Here is a 17,009-nt window from a genome sequence, read left to right on the forward strand (position 1 = left end):
GGTAGGGGAAAAGCGTGATTCCATGTTTGTGGAGGTGAGCCACGACCACGGCTAGAGTTTTAGAAAAGACTCTTGGCGCTGTGGAGAGACTAAAAGGAAGAACTCTGAATTGAAAATGGTCGTGACCGATTGTGAATCGTAGGAAGCGTCTGTGAGCTGGATGAATTGATATATGAAAATAAGCGTCCTGTAGGTCGAGGGCTGTGAACCAGTCCCCTTGATCCAGTGCAGGAATTATTGTGCCCAGTGTGACCATCTTGAATTTTTGTATACTCACAAATTTGTTCAGTCGGCGTAGATCTAGTATAGGCCTCCATCCCCTGGTCTTTTTCTGGGTCAGGAAGTAATGAGAGTAGAACCCTTTCCCTCAATGTTGCGTCGGCACAGGTTCCACTTCTATGTGAAGCAGGTGCTTGTGGAAGGGGTCCCTGAAGAGGGATGGGGAAGGGGGAAGGGTAGGAGGATAGGATATGAATGGGATAGAGTGACCGGACTGAACTATTTCGAGGACCCAGCGATCCTGTGTAATACGTTGCCAGGCATGTTGGAAACTCTGGAAGTGGTGGCCAAATGGGCAAGTAGGCTGTGGAATCAAGAGGTGGTCGTGCAGACCCTTGACCAACATTTTAAAATTGTTGCTTATTCCCGGATGGGTGGGAGGTCGTTGCTTGAGCTTGATTTTGTCTGTGCTTAGGGGGTCTAGAGCGATTCCTATTTATGTCACATGGTTTGGGTTGAGGCCGATAATATTGTGTGCGCAGTCTTTGGTAAGGTTGGTATTGTTGTCTCCTGGGAAGAGATAGGTGAATACCCAGGGTGTGCAGTGTCGCTCTAGAATCTTTCATAGTGTGAAGTAGTTCATCAGTTTTTTGGAAAACAGCACGTCTTTATCAAAAGGGGGGTCCTTCACTTTCATCTGCAGATCTTTAGGGATGCCAGATGCAGAAAGCCATGAAGATCTGTGCATAACCATAGCAGTTGCAGTAGTACGGGCTGCTGTGTCTGCCGTGCCTAAAGAGGCTTGTAGGGCTGTTCTGGAAATCAATTGGCCCTCGCTCAGAATTGATTTGAAGTCCGTTTTCCTATCCTCTGGAATGTAGGAGGCAAATTAAAAAAGTTTATTGTAGTTATCAAAGTCATAGCTGGCGAGGAGTGCAGAGTAGTTTGCAATCCTGAATTGTAAAGTGGAGGACGTATAAACCTTGCATCCCAAGACGTCAAGGCATTTAAGGTCCTTGTCTTGCAGGGTGGGCCAATATTGTGGCTGTTTCATCCTTTGTGCGACTGTATCCATGATGAGAGAGTTCGATTGTGGGTGAGAAATAGGAAGTCAGCATCCTTAGCAGGAACATAGTATTTATGTTCGGCCTTTCTGCAGGTAGGTAATAAAGAAGCTGGAGTTTGCCAGAGTGTCACCTGGTTCCAGGATTGCTTCATTTATAGGGACCACGATCTTTGAAGGTGCAGAGGGTTGAAGGATTCTGAGAAGTTTGTGTTGTGTCTCCTGAATCCCTTCTAGGGGGATGTCTTGACTGAGTGCCACCCTCTTGAAAAGCTCTTGAAATTGTTTACAGTTGTCCACGTTCTGTGGAGGCGTGGGGGAGAGGGCTCCGTCTGGAGCAGATGGAGAATTAGAGGTCGGTGAGTCAGGATATAGTTCATAGCTCACGTTCTCAGGAGGTGGTTCAAGTACTCTAGAAGTGGACGGAGCTGGAGATCAAGGCACAGAAGCAGGTAGTGGTTTCGTGGAAGAGGTCTGAGGATGAGTGGTAGGAGGATGGGGCCAAGGCATAGGGTAGGAGAACCCAGATGCCGTCCATGGGAGGGTGAAGTTGGGAAACTGAGGCTGGTGGCTGAGGACCATAGCCTGAGGTGGAAGAGACTCTGGTGAAGGAGGAGAGGCAGATGGGGAGAACTCCACCTGCTGCTGTATATTGGGTTTGCTGTCAGTGAAGGTAGCCAGTTCAGGTGGTGAGAGCGGCTGTTCGAAGAGTGAGCCCTGTGTATCCAGGGGTGGAGAGTTAAGCTCAGGTGGTACTGATAGGTCACATTCAGTTAGGAACTATTGCTCCTGCTCCCTGGGCTGCGCTCCCCACTGGTTCGGATCTGGCCGGGGACCATGTAGGAGCGGCTGCAGGGATTTTTCCATCAGAGGCATTTTAAGCCGCAGGTTCCTGTCACGCCGAGCCCCTGACTTGAGGCTCGTACAGTGGGAATGTAGGTTTCCCCGAGGCACTTCACACAATGTGAGCGCCCATCGGACCGTGTCATGGAGTCCTGACAGGAAACACACTTTTTGAATCCTGAAGCCCCTGGCATTGTGAACTAGAAATGGCAGGGGAAAGTGTTTCAGAAGGAGGGAAGTTTTTTTTTTTTTTTTTAACTTAAGTAATTAACTATGTAACTACACTAAAGGAAGGGAAACAACTAGGATGTAACTAATAACTATTTCTATATTCTTTGATACTTTTTTTCCCACAGAGACCAGGGAAGAGAAGCAGCAGTGCCTCAAGTCCCATCTTCAGCAGGGGACGGTTGAGAAGGAACTGAGGGGGGTGCGGGTTGCAGGCGCTCAGGAAGAGACCAACGAGACAGGAGATACCAACTGAGTGTGTGCGTCCCGACCAGGCACTGCTACCGAAAATCTCCAATCAACAGCTCTGGGACGCACCGACACCTAGAGTGGAGCACCCACAGGGACAGGACTGGAAGAAGAAGAAAGGGTATTCACATCACAACGGTATTCGGGAACGAGTTTTGTGAACCGGGGACTCTTCTGGGGACATTGTTTACCTAGGGATACAGTGCCTCAGACAGGGACTGTCCCCAGAAAACATGGACCTATGGTCACCTGCCAGAGCAGGACCCGCAGCTCATGCTCCCAGCTCAGCAGGTTGCTGTTTCCCGCTGGAATCGGGCAGGCTTGAGACGCTGCTGAACACAGCTGTCCCCAGAGCTGCTGCCCAGTATCTGGCCGGCAGCCCTGATGCCCCCCTGGAAGAGGGTCTAACGTGCGGCGCCGCCGCCCAGGTTACCGTCACACCCCCGGACTCGGGCCTGGGCCACACACAGCGAGCAGGCGCGTGGCTGGGCTGAGATTACGCGGGAAACGTTCTTAGTGTGCTTTTCTCTTTCCCCTCCCTCACCCCCCGTTCACCAATGGGGCAGCGGCCCAGACGCTGAGCTCGGGCGGCGCTAGGCGCGCGCTCCACTTGCAACCCTCTCTAACACGGCAGAGAGATCCCAAGCCGCGAAAATATCGCGCATGCGCAAAAGAGAGTCGAACTGCCCGGACCGCACAGCACCGCTTGTCTCCAAAACATCCCCCCCCTCGCCGTTACGTGATGACGATTTGCGTGGAGCCGGCCGGGCTGGCGCGTAGCGTACATACACACACGCACAGAGTCCGTCCAGCTCGTGCCTCTTCCTGGGCGATTGCGCTCGGGGCTGTTCGCAGTGCGGGCGGCCAGGGCGCAGCATCCCTCCTTCCCGCGGGCTCCCTCCGCCCACTGGCTCGCTCGGGACCGCAGCGCCCCGGCCCCTCCCGCCCGGAGCGCGCGCCGCCTCCTCGTGCCGGACAATAGCAGTGCCGAGTGTGTCTCACCCAAAGCGGACCCCCGGGCACCAGCGCCCGCCTCCATGAGCGGCGCCCGGACGGCCCGGCTGCGGGGCTAACAGCGGCAGCGGCTCCCTCCAGCAGCAGCAGCAGCAGCAGCAGCAGAGACAGCGGGAGGCAGCGGCCGCGCTGCGGGGCTCGGCCCGGGACTCGCCGCCTCCTTCCTTGACAGCAACTCAGCTGCCGGCCCCGCTTCCCCGCCCCCCTGCGGCGGCTGCGGCTCAAGGACCCCTGCGGGCTCCGGGGAGGAACCAGCCCGCCCAGACGCGACTCTTGGGGCGGCGGAGGAGGAGGGAGGAGCCCGGTACCCGTCCAGACCCGGGGGCGGGGGGTGAGGCGGAGCGGGGCCCCTCTGTGTTTTAATTGCTGGTTTTATCCCTTCTGGCACATTTGCCGCCCCGCCCCCGTCGCGCTGCGGCGATTCCCGGTGCAGGCAGGTGCGGCGGCCGGTGCCCTGGCGCTGCTCGGAGCGCAGAGGCTCTTCAATGGAAGTATGTTACCAGCTGCCGGTGCTGCCCCTGGACAGGCCGGTCCCGCAGCATGTCCTCAGCCGCAGAGGGGCCATCAGTTTCAGCTCCAGCTCCGCGCTCTTCGGTTGCCCCAACCCCAGGCAACTCTCTCAGGTAAGGCCCCCCCCGCCCTCCCAGGGCCGGCTCGGTGCGCACCCGCGTCAGTCAGTCACGGTTTACACCCTTAACGCCATTTCCTTCCCTTGCCCCCCCTGAGGCTCGGGCAGTCACTGGGCTGCGCGCTTCCCTCGCCCCCGGGCTGGCTCGGGAGGTCATTGTGCTGCACAAAGTGTCACACACCCCTTTTCTCTCGCAAGACCTCCCACAACCGGTTTACTCAGTCGGGGGGCTACACTCCGTGCTCCACCACCAAGATATCTCAGTCACCTAGGCTCCTTCTCTCCATCCCTTCCTTTGCATGGAGACTTGTATATTTGTAGTTGAATATGTTGCTTCTTGCAACGATATCTGCTACCATTTAGAAAAAGTGATGCCTGCAAGTTGATAAAATTCACGTTTGTGCCCAGTTTTGGTTGACATTATAAATGTGCAGCCAAGTTTGGAAGTCTCCTTGCGCTTTTTAAGGTTTGATGGCAACAAACTACCTTACCCCATCAGTAGCATATTAAATTTATCACTTCAAATCCCTCTGGTGGTGAAAAGAAAATACTACTGTACCTATATTTTGTCTTTCCTGTTGCTAGTTACCACTGATATTATCTTTTCCTAATTTCAGAGTTTGCAGTAAATTCTTCTATAAGGGGCTTCCAGAGTCAGTAAGCCTTTTGCTTTCTTTAGTTATTTTCAAACTAGGTATGAACAGATAACTTTTTCTTCCCTCAAAAAGCCAAACGCTTTTGGTTAGGTTTACATTGTTTTTCCCATATTATATTGAGCAGTGTATGTTCAGAGTAAAACATTGCTGTAATAGTGAGCATTTCTCCTTTTTTTTTTTTTTTCTTTTTTCCCTCTGTAAGATTCCAGCCTTAGAGGTCTAGTTGCAGTAAGATGATCTTTGGCTTTTTAATTCTCAGCATCTTCCCTGTGCATATTAAAGGGTTCACAAGATGAATAACAATCAGAGGTAAAAAACAATGTTGAAGAGGATCTGTTTATAAAAAAACATTCAATACAGGTTATATGAGAAAACAGGTTTTCCTTTCTACTGCTCTTTTTGTTTCTGTCAATGTGCTGGTGAAGTTTTCCTGCAAATTGTGATAAACAGACCTTTGCATTTTCAAAAGGACTTTATTCAGACTTCAGAGTGGAATTATAATAGAAAAGGTAAATATGTTTTAGTTGCTGACATCTTAGAGTTCTGTTTAACATTTTGATCAGGATGTTTGAGTTGTGTTTAGGTAACTTACTGATTGTTTCTCTCCCTCCCCTCCCCCTCCCACACTGAAAACACTGTCACTTGTTTGCATCTTCATGTATTAAAAGAAAACTGAAAGTTGCTTTCTCGTCCCATACCAAGACAGCACTAGTTTGTGCAAGTGCTTATGGGGAGTAGAGTTGCTGGTCTCATTTTGTGTAATAGCAATTAGGGCTGTCAAGCCATTAAAAAAAATTAAATTGTGATGAAACAATAATAGAATACCATTTATTTAAATATTTTTGGATTTTCAAATATATTTCAAATACATTTTCAAATATATTTATTTCAATTACAACGCAAAATAAGTGTACAGTGCTCACTTTATATTTTTTATTACAAATATTTACACTGTAAAAAACAAAAGAAATAGTATTTTTCAATTCACGTAGTACAAGTACTGTAGTGCAATCTCTTTATCATGAAAGTGCAACTTACAAATGTAGATTTATGTACAAAAACCCTCCTGCATTCAAAAATAAAACAGTGTAAAACTTTAGAGCCTACAAGTCCACTCAGTCCTACTTCTTGTTCAGCCAATTGCTTAAACAATCAAGTTGTTTACATTTGCAGAAGATAATGCTTCCTACTTCTTGTTTACAATGTCACCAGAAAGTGAGAACAGGCGTTTGCATGGCACTGTTGTAGCCGGCATTGCAAGATATTTACATGCCAGATGCGCTAAAGATTCATATGTCCCTTAATGCTTCAACCACCATTCCAGAGGACATGTGTCCATGCTGATGACAGGGTTCTGCTTAATAACGATCCAAAGCAGTGTGGACCGACGCATGTTCATTTTCATCATCTGAGTTAGATGCCACCAGAAAAAGGTTGATTTTCTTTTTGGTTGTTTGGGTTCTGTGGTTTCCGGATTGAAGTGTTGCTCTTTTAAGACTTCTGAAAGCATGCTCCACACCTCATTCCTCTCAGATTTTGGAAGGCACTTCAGATTCTTAAACCTTGGGTCGAGTGCAGTAGCTATCTTTAGAAATATCACATTGATATCTTCTTTGCATTTTGTCATATTGGCAGGGAAAGTGTTCTTAAAATGAACAACATGTGCTGGATCATCATCCGAGACAGCTATAACACAAAATATATGGCAGAATGCATGTAAAACAGAACAGGAGACATAAAGTTCTTCCCCAAGGAGTTCAGTCACAAATTTAATTAATGCATTTTTTATTTTTTTTACAAGCGTCATCAGCATGGAAGCATGTCCTATGGAACGGTGGCTGAAGCATGAAGAGGCATAGTGAATCTTTAGCGCATCTGGCACGTAAATATCTTGCAACGCTAGCTACAACAGTGCCATGCAAATGTCTGTTCTCACTTTCAGGTGACATTGTAATTAAGAAGTGGGTTGTCTGAGCGATTGGCTGAACAAGAAGTAGGACTGAGTGGACTTGTAGGCTCTAAAGTTTTACATTGTTTTGTTTTTGAGTACAGTTGTGTAACAAAAATACATTTGTATGTTGCACTTTCATAATAAAGAGATTGCAATTGCAGTATTTGCATGAGGTGAATTGAAAAATACTGTTTTTTTTTTAGCGTGCAAATATTTGTAATAAAAAATATAAAGTGAGCACTGTACACTTTTTATTTTGTTTAATTGAAATAAATATATTTGAAAATGTAGAAAACATCCAAAATATTTAATAAATTTCAATTTGTATTCTATTGTTTAACAGTGTGATTAATCGCGATTATTTTTTTTTGAGTTGATCGTGTGAGTTAACTGCGATTAATCGACAGCCCTAATAGCAATGCATTATTTTTTTGTGTGTCAGAATGGTGGTGGTGAGATGAAAGGAATACACAATTTAAGAATTATGGGGAATTAAACCTAAATAGAATAGCTGTAAGGAAACAAAGTAGGTCATTGTTTGGTATAATGTTGATTGCAGCCATTATGCATGCAGCTTAAAGAAATGCAAATTTCTTGTTTGTCTGAAAAATTACTTTTTTCATTGTAATTCTTCCATCAACTGCTTTTCCCATAATCTCAGTAATAACTGTTTTGTCACTAATGGAGTTGGCACATTCAAGGAGTAGAGACTGAGAAAATTGTTAGATTTATTTGTATTGCAGTAACTGCCAAAGTCTCCAACTTCAGTGCCCTGTAATGCTATGTATGCCCTGTGCAAATATAGAATGAGTCTCTTGCCTGAACAGCAGGAGTGGTTTTAGCTGGGGTCCGTGAGTACAGTCACACCTACAGAAATCAAGCCTGGATCAGTCAATGCACATTTGCACAGGATCCCCTTTTCAGTTTGGTGAAGCCACCCCTCTGCTATGACTTGATGAGGGGGAATCCTTTCCAGTCAGTCCCCTCTAGAGCAGCGGTGGACAACCTGTGGTCAGGGTAATCCGCTGGCAGGCTGCGAGACAGTTGGTTTATATTGACTATCTACAGGCACAGCCACCCGCAGCTCCCACTGGTCGTGGTTCGTCGTTCCCAGCCAATGGGAGCTGCGGGAATGTAAACCAAGTGTCTTGCGGCCTGCCAGCGGATTACCCTGATAGGCCGCAGGTTGCCAAGCAGTGCTCTAGAGCAATTTGGGACCCTCGTACATCAGGTTCGTTGGGACCCCACCCCCTCCTATTTCACTTTATTTATTCAGACATCAGAAATGTTGCCTACCTCCCTGAGCATGGGGCCCTGGTGCTGTTGGCCCTTTTTCCCCCAGCCTTCCAGGAATACAACTCCCCACTTAAGGTACTAAACACTGGTAAACTCCATGTGGGCTGGGAAAGATAACCCCCAGAAGTATTGTCAGTCTACAGAAGCACCACAGCTTGCCCAGTAAGCACCATTTGCAGAAGTAGGAAAAAGGGTGAGGCACATCCACAAGGGTGAGGCACATCCAGTTTGCAGACTACCTTTTACGGTTTGAATTTTGGGCGTAATTATCTGTTGACTAGCTGCATGCTCCTGACTTCTCTCCTTCAACCTCCACTGTCATTTTTTGGTCTCCATCCTTCCCTCTTCCTCCCTTATGTTTATTATCTCCTCTTTTATTAATGCCATTTTTCTCACCCCTCATCTGTCCCCATATTTTTTTAAAAATTGAAATAATGAAGGATTTGGAATCAAGTTGTCCAAGTTTCTTATCTGTGGGGTAACATCTTATTACTGCTACCCAGGTCTTTCCCCATATCCTCTTCCTCCTCTTTGTTGCACCCACTTCTTAAGTGTCAAATTAGTTATAGACTCATAGACTTTAAGGTCAGAAGGGACCATTATGATCATCTAGTCTGACCTCCTGCACAATGCAGGCCACAGAATCTCACCGACCCACTCCTGTAACAAACCCCTGACCTATGTCTGAGCTACTGAAGTCCTCAACACGTGGTTTAAAGACTTCAAGGTGCAGAGAATCCTCCAGTTAAGTACTTTGAGGCAGAGACTGTCTTCATAAGATTTTATACAGTGCCAAGCAAAATGGGGACTAATCCTGATTGAGGCCTTTGTGTGTTATGATAATAAAGTGGCTATATGACATTCTTCAAATTTCCTAATTTTAAGTCTAAATTATTTGTGCATATGTCTTAAAATTCTGATATTAGGCAACACTTGAGATTTTGGTATTTGCTATTCTTTGTAAGGCTCATGATTACTTGTTTCATGGACCTAATTGTTCTCATTGCCTGCATAAAATCTGAGTGGCTAGACTAGTAGGTTAAAATCTTCATTAATTTCAGTGCAATTTGACTACAGTCACCAAAAACCAATTCCGCTGTATGTCTTCATTACCTTTTTGTCATGGGTGTAGACAGTAATAGCAGGTTTGGTGCCATGTTTCAAAGGAAACTCATTTAAAAAAACAAAACCAAACTCTTAGTTTGTAAAGTAATCTGTTTCAACCCTAAAACAAATCTGTAGTGAAACAAAATTTTAAGTCATTTCAATTTGATGTATTCGTCTTGAATAGTCAAAATTGCTCAAATTAACTGGAATTAGTGATATTTTATAATTGGGGTGAGTAAAAGATGATAAATTGAACAGTCTTCTTCCTTATGCCAGGTAGAATTCAGAAAAAAATTGTTACTGGGCATTTATGACTGTTCAAAAACTCGTTTAGTTTTTCTTAAAACAAAACTACCTTCTCTATTAAGTAACAGAGTAGTCCTTTTCAGATGACATTTGAGAGAAACAAAATGAAGACAAGTCGGCAAGTTGGGTAACAAATGTTCAAAAAGTCAGTACAGTAAAATGCTTAGTCTGCTAAAGAAATTAGGTGACTCTTTACAGTGTCTCAAACAGGCACCTTAGTTTGTTCTCCCATGCCTCCCATCAGGCACGGGAGGAGCTCCCAACAGACATCTGCAAAGTCACTTCATTGTTTTCCTTCAGATTTCTTCTTAAAACTCTCCTTTGCTGTGATGCCTTCCAAACATAAACAGACAAAAACCACCCCAGTTTGACAGTGGTATAGTGATTTGGGGAACCTACATACAATTTATGAATTATGGTTGATGCTATGAAAATTTCTGTATCACTGAATGCCCTTGTGTAAATGTGGAATGTCTTTCCCAGCCCCGGGCCAGTGGAGGGTTGTCAACTTTAATGGCTACACTCTGACAACACAATAGTTGCATTAAGGAGTGTGCCTGAGCTGGGAAATCAATTTGGCTAAATTGGTCTGCAGGAAGGAGGTTTGGAACAGTGAAAAGTTATCAAAGACAGAACAAAGAAGCCTGGTGTAGAAGAGGGGCATATAAACTTGGGGGCGAGATACAGGAAGGTTGGGTAGGACAGGGAAGGGAATGTATTGGCCAAGGTTAGAGGAGGCCAACTGAAGAGAAGGCTCTGTTTCAGAGCCCAAGCCATGCACTACAGCAGAAGGACTTTGCATGACCCCAGATGACACTGACCACAGCCCAAATAATGCCCAAAGAGCAGCGAGGAAACTGAAGCAGTGAAATGTGTATAAGGTTTTTTATTTTTGTATAGATCTGTGTATTTCTCACGCTATTAAAGAACAGTGCTGTGTATGAGTCCTGTACAAAGTCTGTATGTGTTATGCTACACCGTGTCACATACCCCACTGAGCTAGTTAAACTGTAACCCAATTTCAGCAGTGGTTCCAGAGTACTGGGCAGTGGGCCATGTGTCCTAAACTCTTAGGATGGAGTGTAGATAGAGGATCTGCACCCTGAATGTGTGTGTAGGGACCCCAAACCAGGGGCAAGTGATTCTGTTCAGACTCTGGGATCCAGCATATGAATCCCCTCATAGTGGTCTGGAAAGTGCCCAGCAGAGGGAGCTTATCAGGGCCTTGACAAATGATTAGGAAGTTGGTGTGCTGACACTGCCGTCCATCGTGCTGACCAGCATTCTTTCAGTGTTTCCTTGTGCTCCCCCATCTGTCTGTATCTGAATACTCTCTTGTCCTATATTTAAAGTGTAAGCTTTGTTGGACTGGGACTCTTCTTGTGTGTGCAGTGCCTAGCTCAGTGGGATGCTGGCCCATGACTGGGCTTCCTGGGTAGTACTGCAATATATATAATGTCTTTTATGGCAAATGCTCCTAACATCTTCTGGACTAGATGAAATCCATCGTATCTGTATAGTCTTCTCTCGTCCTTTCCCCCAAGTCATTACATATGCAAATGTGGCAGCTAAAATTTGAAATGTCTCCAGCTCATAAATGAGTGACACTTATTTAACTCAGTTCTGTATTACACAAGCTCTTTGTAACTTCATAGCATCAGAATTCATTATCTTAAATACTAGTAGAGGCCATCATAATATCTGAGCACCTCAGACGTTAATGAATGTATCTTCTCGACACCCTGTGAGGTAGGAGAGCATAATCCCTGGGATGGGTTCAGTCACAGAGACCCCCTTGAGGCTGTCGCCTGATGTGCTGGAATTACCTCTGAGCCCATTTTCCACTGCCAGCTTGGGATTCCAGAACCCTGCCTTGTTGAGCCAGACATGCTAGTCTGCTGCAACACAGACCCAGGTCTCGTCCACGCCCACAAAGCTTCGGACTTTAACCAAAAACTGCTCAGCAAGTCACTTATCTCCAGCACCCAGACACCCAGCTCCTAATGGGATCCAAACCCCAAATAAATCCATTTTACTGTATAAAGCTTATACAGAATAAACTCATAAATTGTCTGTTCTCTATAACACTGCTACAGAGATATGCACAGCTATTTGCTCCGCCAGGTTTTAATCACTTTGTGTTTATAATAAACAAAAGTGATTTTATTAAGATTAAATAGTAGGATTGAAGTGGTGTCAAGTAATAGTAGACGGAACAAAGTAAGTTACCAAGCAAAACAAAACTCGCAAGTCTAAGCCTAATACGTTTAAGAAACTGAATACAGGTAAATCTCACCCTCAGAGATGTTCCAGTGAGCTTCTTTCACAGACTAGACTCCTTCTTAGTCTGGGCCCAATCTTTTCCCCTGGTATGTTCTTGTTAGTTCCAGCTCAGGTGGTAACTAAGGGTTTTCTCATGACTGCAGCCCCTTTGTTCTCTTCCACCCCCTTTTATAGCTTTGGGACAAGGCGGGAATCTTTTGTCTCTCTGGGTCCCCACCCTTCCTCCTAAATGGAAAAGCACCAGGTTTAAGATGGATTCCAGTACCAGGTGACATGGTCACATGTCCTGTGAGGCCCCAAGCCTCCATTTTTTCCGGCCTCACCTACATGAACACAGGTTTCAGAGTAGCAGCCGTGTTAGTCTGTATCTGCAAAAAGAAAAGGAGTACTTGTGGCACCTTAGAGACTAACAAATTTATTTGAGCATAAGCTTTCGTTAGCTGCAGCTCACTTCATCGTATGCAAGCAGTGGAAAATACAGTGGGGAGATTTATATACACAGAGAACATGAAACAATGGGTGTTACTATACACACTGTAACAAAAGTGAACAGGTATGGTGAGCTATTACCAGCAAGAGAGGAAAAAAAATCTTTTGTAGTGATAATCATGGTGGGCCATTTCCAGCAGTTGACAAGAATGTGTGAGGAACAGTGCGGGTGGGAGGGGGGGAATAAATATGGGGAAATAGTTTTACTTTGTGTAATGACACATGCACTCCCAGTCTTTATTCAAGTCTAAGTTAATTGTATCCAGTTTGCAAATTAATTCCAATTCAGCAGTCTCTTGTTCTTGAAGTTTTTTTTGTTGAATAATTGCAACTTTTAGGTCTGTAATGGAGTGACCAAAGAGATTGAAGTGTTCTCCGACTGGTTTTTGAAAGTTATAATTCTTGATGTCTGATTTGTGTCCATTTATTTTTTTACTTAGAGACTGTCTAGTTTGGTCAATGTACATGGCAGAGGGCCATTGCTGGCACATGATGGCATATATCACATTGGTAGATGTGCAGGTGAACAAGCCTCTGATAGTGTGGCTGATGTGATTAGGTCCTATGATGGTGTCCCCTGAATAGATATGTGGACAGAGTTGGCAACGGGCTTTGTTGCAAGGATAGGTTCCTGGGTTAGTGTTTTTGTTGTGTGGTGTGTGGTTGCTGGTGAGTATTTGCTTCAGGTTGGGGGGCTGTTTGTAAGCAAGGACTGGCCTGTCTCCCAAGATCTGTGAGAGTTATGGGTCGTCCTTCAGGATAGGTCGTAGATCGTTGATGATGCATTGGAGAGGTTTTAGTTGGGGGCTGAAGGTGATGGCTAGTGGTGTTCTGTTATTTTCTTTGTTGGGCCTGTCCTGTAGTAGGTGACTTCTGGATACTCTTCTGGCTCTGTCAGTCTGTTTCTTCATTTCAGCAGGTGGGTATTGTAGTTGTAAGAACATTTGATAGAGATCTTGTAGGTATTTGTTTCTGTCTGAGGGGTTGGAGCAAATGTGGTTGTATTGTAGAGCTTGGCTGTAGACGATGGATCCTGTGGTGTGGTCTGGATGAAAGCTGGAGGCATGTAGGTAGGAATAGCAGTCAGTAGGTTTCTGGTATAGGATGGTGTTTATGTGACCATTGCTTATTAGCACCACAGTGTCCAGGAAGTGGATCTCTTGTGTGGACTGCTCTATGCTGAGGTTGATGTTGAAATCATGGTGGAATTCCTCAAGGGCTTCTTTTCCATGGGTCCAGATGATGAAGTCGTTGTCAGTGTAGCGCAAGTAGAGTAGGGGCGTTAGGGGACGAGAGCTGAGGAAGCGTTGTTCTAAGTCAGCCATAAAAGTGCTGACATACTGTGGGGCCATGCAAGTACCCATAGCGGTGCCGCTGATTTGAAGGTATACATTGTCCCCAAATGTGAAATAGTTATGGGTGAGGACACAGTCACAAAGTTCAGCCACCAGGTTTGCTGTGACATTATCGGGGATACTGGACAGTCTCTACATAAAAAAATGAATGGACACAAATCAGATGTCAAGAATTATAACATTCAAAAACCAGTCAGAGAACACTTCAATCTCTTTGGTCACTCGATTACAGACCTGAAAGTTGCAATAGCTCAGTGGTTTGAGCATTGGCCTGCTAAACCCAGGGTTGTGAGTTCAGTCCTTGAGGGGGCCATTTAGGGATCTGGGGCAAAAAACAAAACAAAACTGGGAATTGTGCCTGCTTTGAGCAGGGGGTTAGACTAGATGATCTCCTGAGGTCCCTTCCAACTCTGATATTCTATGATCTATGATTTCTTCAACAAAAAAACTTCAAAAACAGACTCCAACAAGAGACTGCTGAATTGGAATTAATTTGCAAACTGGATACAGTTAACTTAGTTTTACTTTGTGTAATGACACATCCACCCCCAGTCTTTATTCAAGCCTATATCCCCATGCTTATTCCCCCCCACCCCCACTGTTCCTCACACGTTCTTGTCAACTTCTGGAAATGGCCCACCTTGATTATCACTACTAAAGGTCCCCCCCCCCACATACGTGACCCCCCCCCCCAGCTCTCCTTCTGGTAATAGCTTACCTTACCTGATCATTCTTGTTACAGTGTGTATGGTAACACCCATTGTTTCGTGTTCTCTGTGTATATAAAATCTCCCCACTGTATTTTCCACTGCATGCATCCAATGAAGTGAGCTGTAGCTCACGAAAGCTTATGCGCAAATAAATTTGTTAGTCTCTAAGGTGCCACAAGTACTCTTTTTCTTTTTATATGAAGACAGAAAGGCTTACAGGTAAACAGAGCCATTTACAACCAACTGTCCTGGTCAATGGGAGCCATCAAGATTCTAAACCACCATTAATGGCCCACACTTTGCATAATTACAATAGGACTTCAGAGTAATACTTCATATTTCTTCAGCTTCAGCTATAGCTTCAGATACACGAATGATACATTCATACAAATAGGATGAACACACTCGGTAGATTATAAGCTTTGTAATGATACCTTACAAGAGATCTTTTGCACGAAGCATATTCCAGTTACATCTTATTCACACTTATAAACATATTTCCATAAAACATATGGAGTGCAACATCACAATCCATATTTTACAGATGAGGCTTGGGTCACAAAGAGATTAAGGGCTTTAAGGGTTTAGCCTTTGGTTTTTGAAATGCTGAATACTGTTTGTCCTTGATCTGCACTTACAGTTAACCCATATTCAATAGCATTACATCTGCACTCATTGTTGAGATTGGGAAACTTGTAGTCTATGCAAGGCTTGAGTGAATTTTGCAAAATCATACAGGAAGCCTACGTCAGAGCCAGGAAATTGAACCCAAACTTCTCAAATTCCAGTCCAGAATTATGCACAAAAATCCTTATGGCAGAATTTAGAAGTGTAGTTTATTAGACCAGGGGTCTCAAACACGAGGCCCGCGGAGTTATTTGCTGCAGCCTGCCAAGCTTCCCCCTCCCCCTGGAGTTATTTCCTGTAGCCGTCAAGCTCCCTTCACCTGCCGCCGCCCTTCCTCCTCCCAGTGCGCCACCTCCCTGCTCCTCTGCCTACCTCCAGGTGCTTCCCGCCGACAAACAGCTGTTTGGCGGTGCTTAGCGCTTTCCAGGAGGGAAGGGGGAGGAGCGGGGAGCTGCATTCTCAGGGGAGGAGGTGGAGAATAGGTGGGGCAGGGATTTGGGGAAGGGATTGGAATAGGGACAGGGAGGGGGTGGAATTGGGGTGGGGACTTTGGGGAAGGGATTGGAATGGGGGCAGGGAAGGGGCGGGGCCTTATGGAAGGGGTGGAGTGGAGGTGGGGCTGGGGGCAGAGGTGGGGGCTTTTGTATCTTTATATGAAAAGGTATCAGTGATGCGGCCCTCGGGCCAATGTACTAGTCCTCATGTGGCCCTCGTGGTGGTTTGAGTTTGAGATCCCTGCATTAGACTGAGAACGTGAAGTTTTCAGTGTTGTTCTGCTTATGACAGTAATAACAGCAAAATAAGCAAGCACCGAAGGTAACTCAACAAACCTCCATGCCAAAGACAATGTTTGATATCAAAAAGTTAATTACAAAAGTATTGGAGTTATCATTTCAGATACATGATTCCTATGTGATACTTAATTGCATTATAAAATGTAGTAGATCTTAACTGCAGGAAACTTGCAGACCAACATTTTGGTTCATATCCGGTCCAAAAATTACTTCTGTGGTTGCTGCTTCCTTTTTCAAGAGTATATTGATGTCTCTCCTGCAATCTTAGAATGACTCCAAAACTGACCCTCCCCATCTTTTGAGCGTGAGACACATACACACACATGCAACTGCCATTGCACATATGGCAATCTAGCTTATGGAAATGAGATCAGGAAGAGGATGATATAACTAATCAGACTCAGGTCCCCTCTTTGTATTAATGAAAAAGAAGAGTCTTATACCTGACTCTTTTTAGTTATCCAAAAAGGAAGTTTACAGGGGCCACAGCCTGAAATAGGTTCTCCCTGGCTAAGCTCCAGATAACTACCTGTTACAGTCAGGAAGATGGTCACGTAGACCACAGAATTTATATTTCTACTCCTTTTCCCACCAAAAATGATTTGTGGGGGGAGGGAGGAAACTTCCTCTCCACCCATAGAATTCCCCTTCTTGCAGACCAAGCTGGGGGAACTCCACTGCCAAAAGCTGAAACCTAATTGCAAAGAGTAAAAAATTCATACCCCACTTAAGATCAAGGAGGGAGAAGAACGCAAAGAAGCTGCTCCAACACTAAGAGGAAGGAAACCAGATTGGTTAGGGTAGACTCTTACAGATGAGAAGTTGGGTGGTGACTCTGTTCCTGTAGAAGAAGCTCATGTGTATGCAATCTCCTTCCTAAGAAGTTTTGGGAACAATTTATCCTTTCTTCAGAATAGAACACAATAAGAAGATAGCTAGATATAAACAAATTACTTCTCAAAGATTTCCCCTATATTTAATATGCAGAATAACTTTACTCATTTTGTAATTGTTAAATTACAAAGTTTTTTACTTAGTGTATACTTTACAGTGTTTGCAGTCTGGGCAAGGACCGTGATTTTCATGATGACAGTGGTACTGTTTCGAGTTGTTTCTGGCTTTAGGCATGCAGCTAGATAAATTCTAGATCGTATTGTTAGGCTTGAAGGCATGAGGGTAGAGATTTCAAGC

At 45.1% G+C, this 17,009-nt stretch overlaps 1 protein-coding gene and 1 long non-coding RNA gene across 6 annotated transcripts in view; both read left to right on the forward strand.

The window, feature by feature from the left end:
• Positions 1-3,410: 3,410 nt before the first annotated feature.
• Positions 3,411-17,009, forward strand: part of PDE7A (phosphodiesterase 7A) — a 132,462-nt gene continuing 118,863 nt past the window's right edge. For 2 of the 5 annotated variants that reach the window (XM_077810201.1, XM_077810202.1), the window contains exon 1: positions 3,411-4,239. In XM_077810201.1, the coding sequence (XP_077666327.1) occupies positions 4,102-4,239 (138 nt within the window). In that variant the 5' untranslated portion in view covers positions 3,411-4,101. Of the gene's footprint in view, positions 4,240-5,102; positions 5,210-17,009 lie in introns of all 5 variants that reach the window. The other 3 variants (XM_077810203.1, XM_077810205.1, XM_077810204.1) reach the window with 2 other exon arrangements.
• Positions 5,217-7,011, forward strand: LOC144261074 (uncharacterized). Its single transcript, XR_013345139.1, has 2 exons — positions 5,217-5,409; positions 6,702-7,011. It is a non-coding gene; the product is annotated as an uncharacterized LOC144261074 (long non-coding RNA).

This window comes from Eretmochelys imbricata, chromosome 2, assembly GCF_965152235.1.
Source record: "Eretmochelys imbricata isolate rEreImb1 chromosome 2, rEreImb1.hap1, whole genome shotgun sequence".
Classification (NCBI taxonomy): domain Eukaryota; kingdom Metazoa; phylum Chordata; order Testudines; family Cheloniidae; genus Eretmochelys; species Eretmochelys imbricata.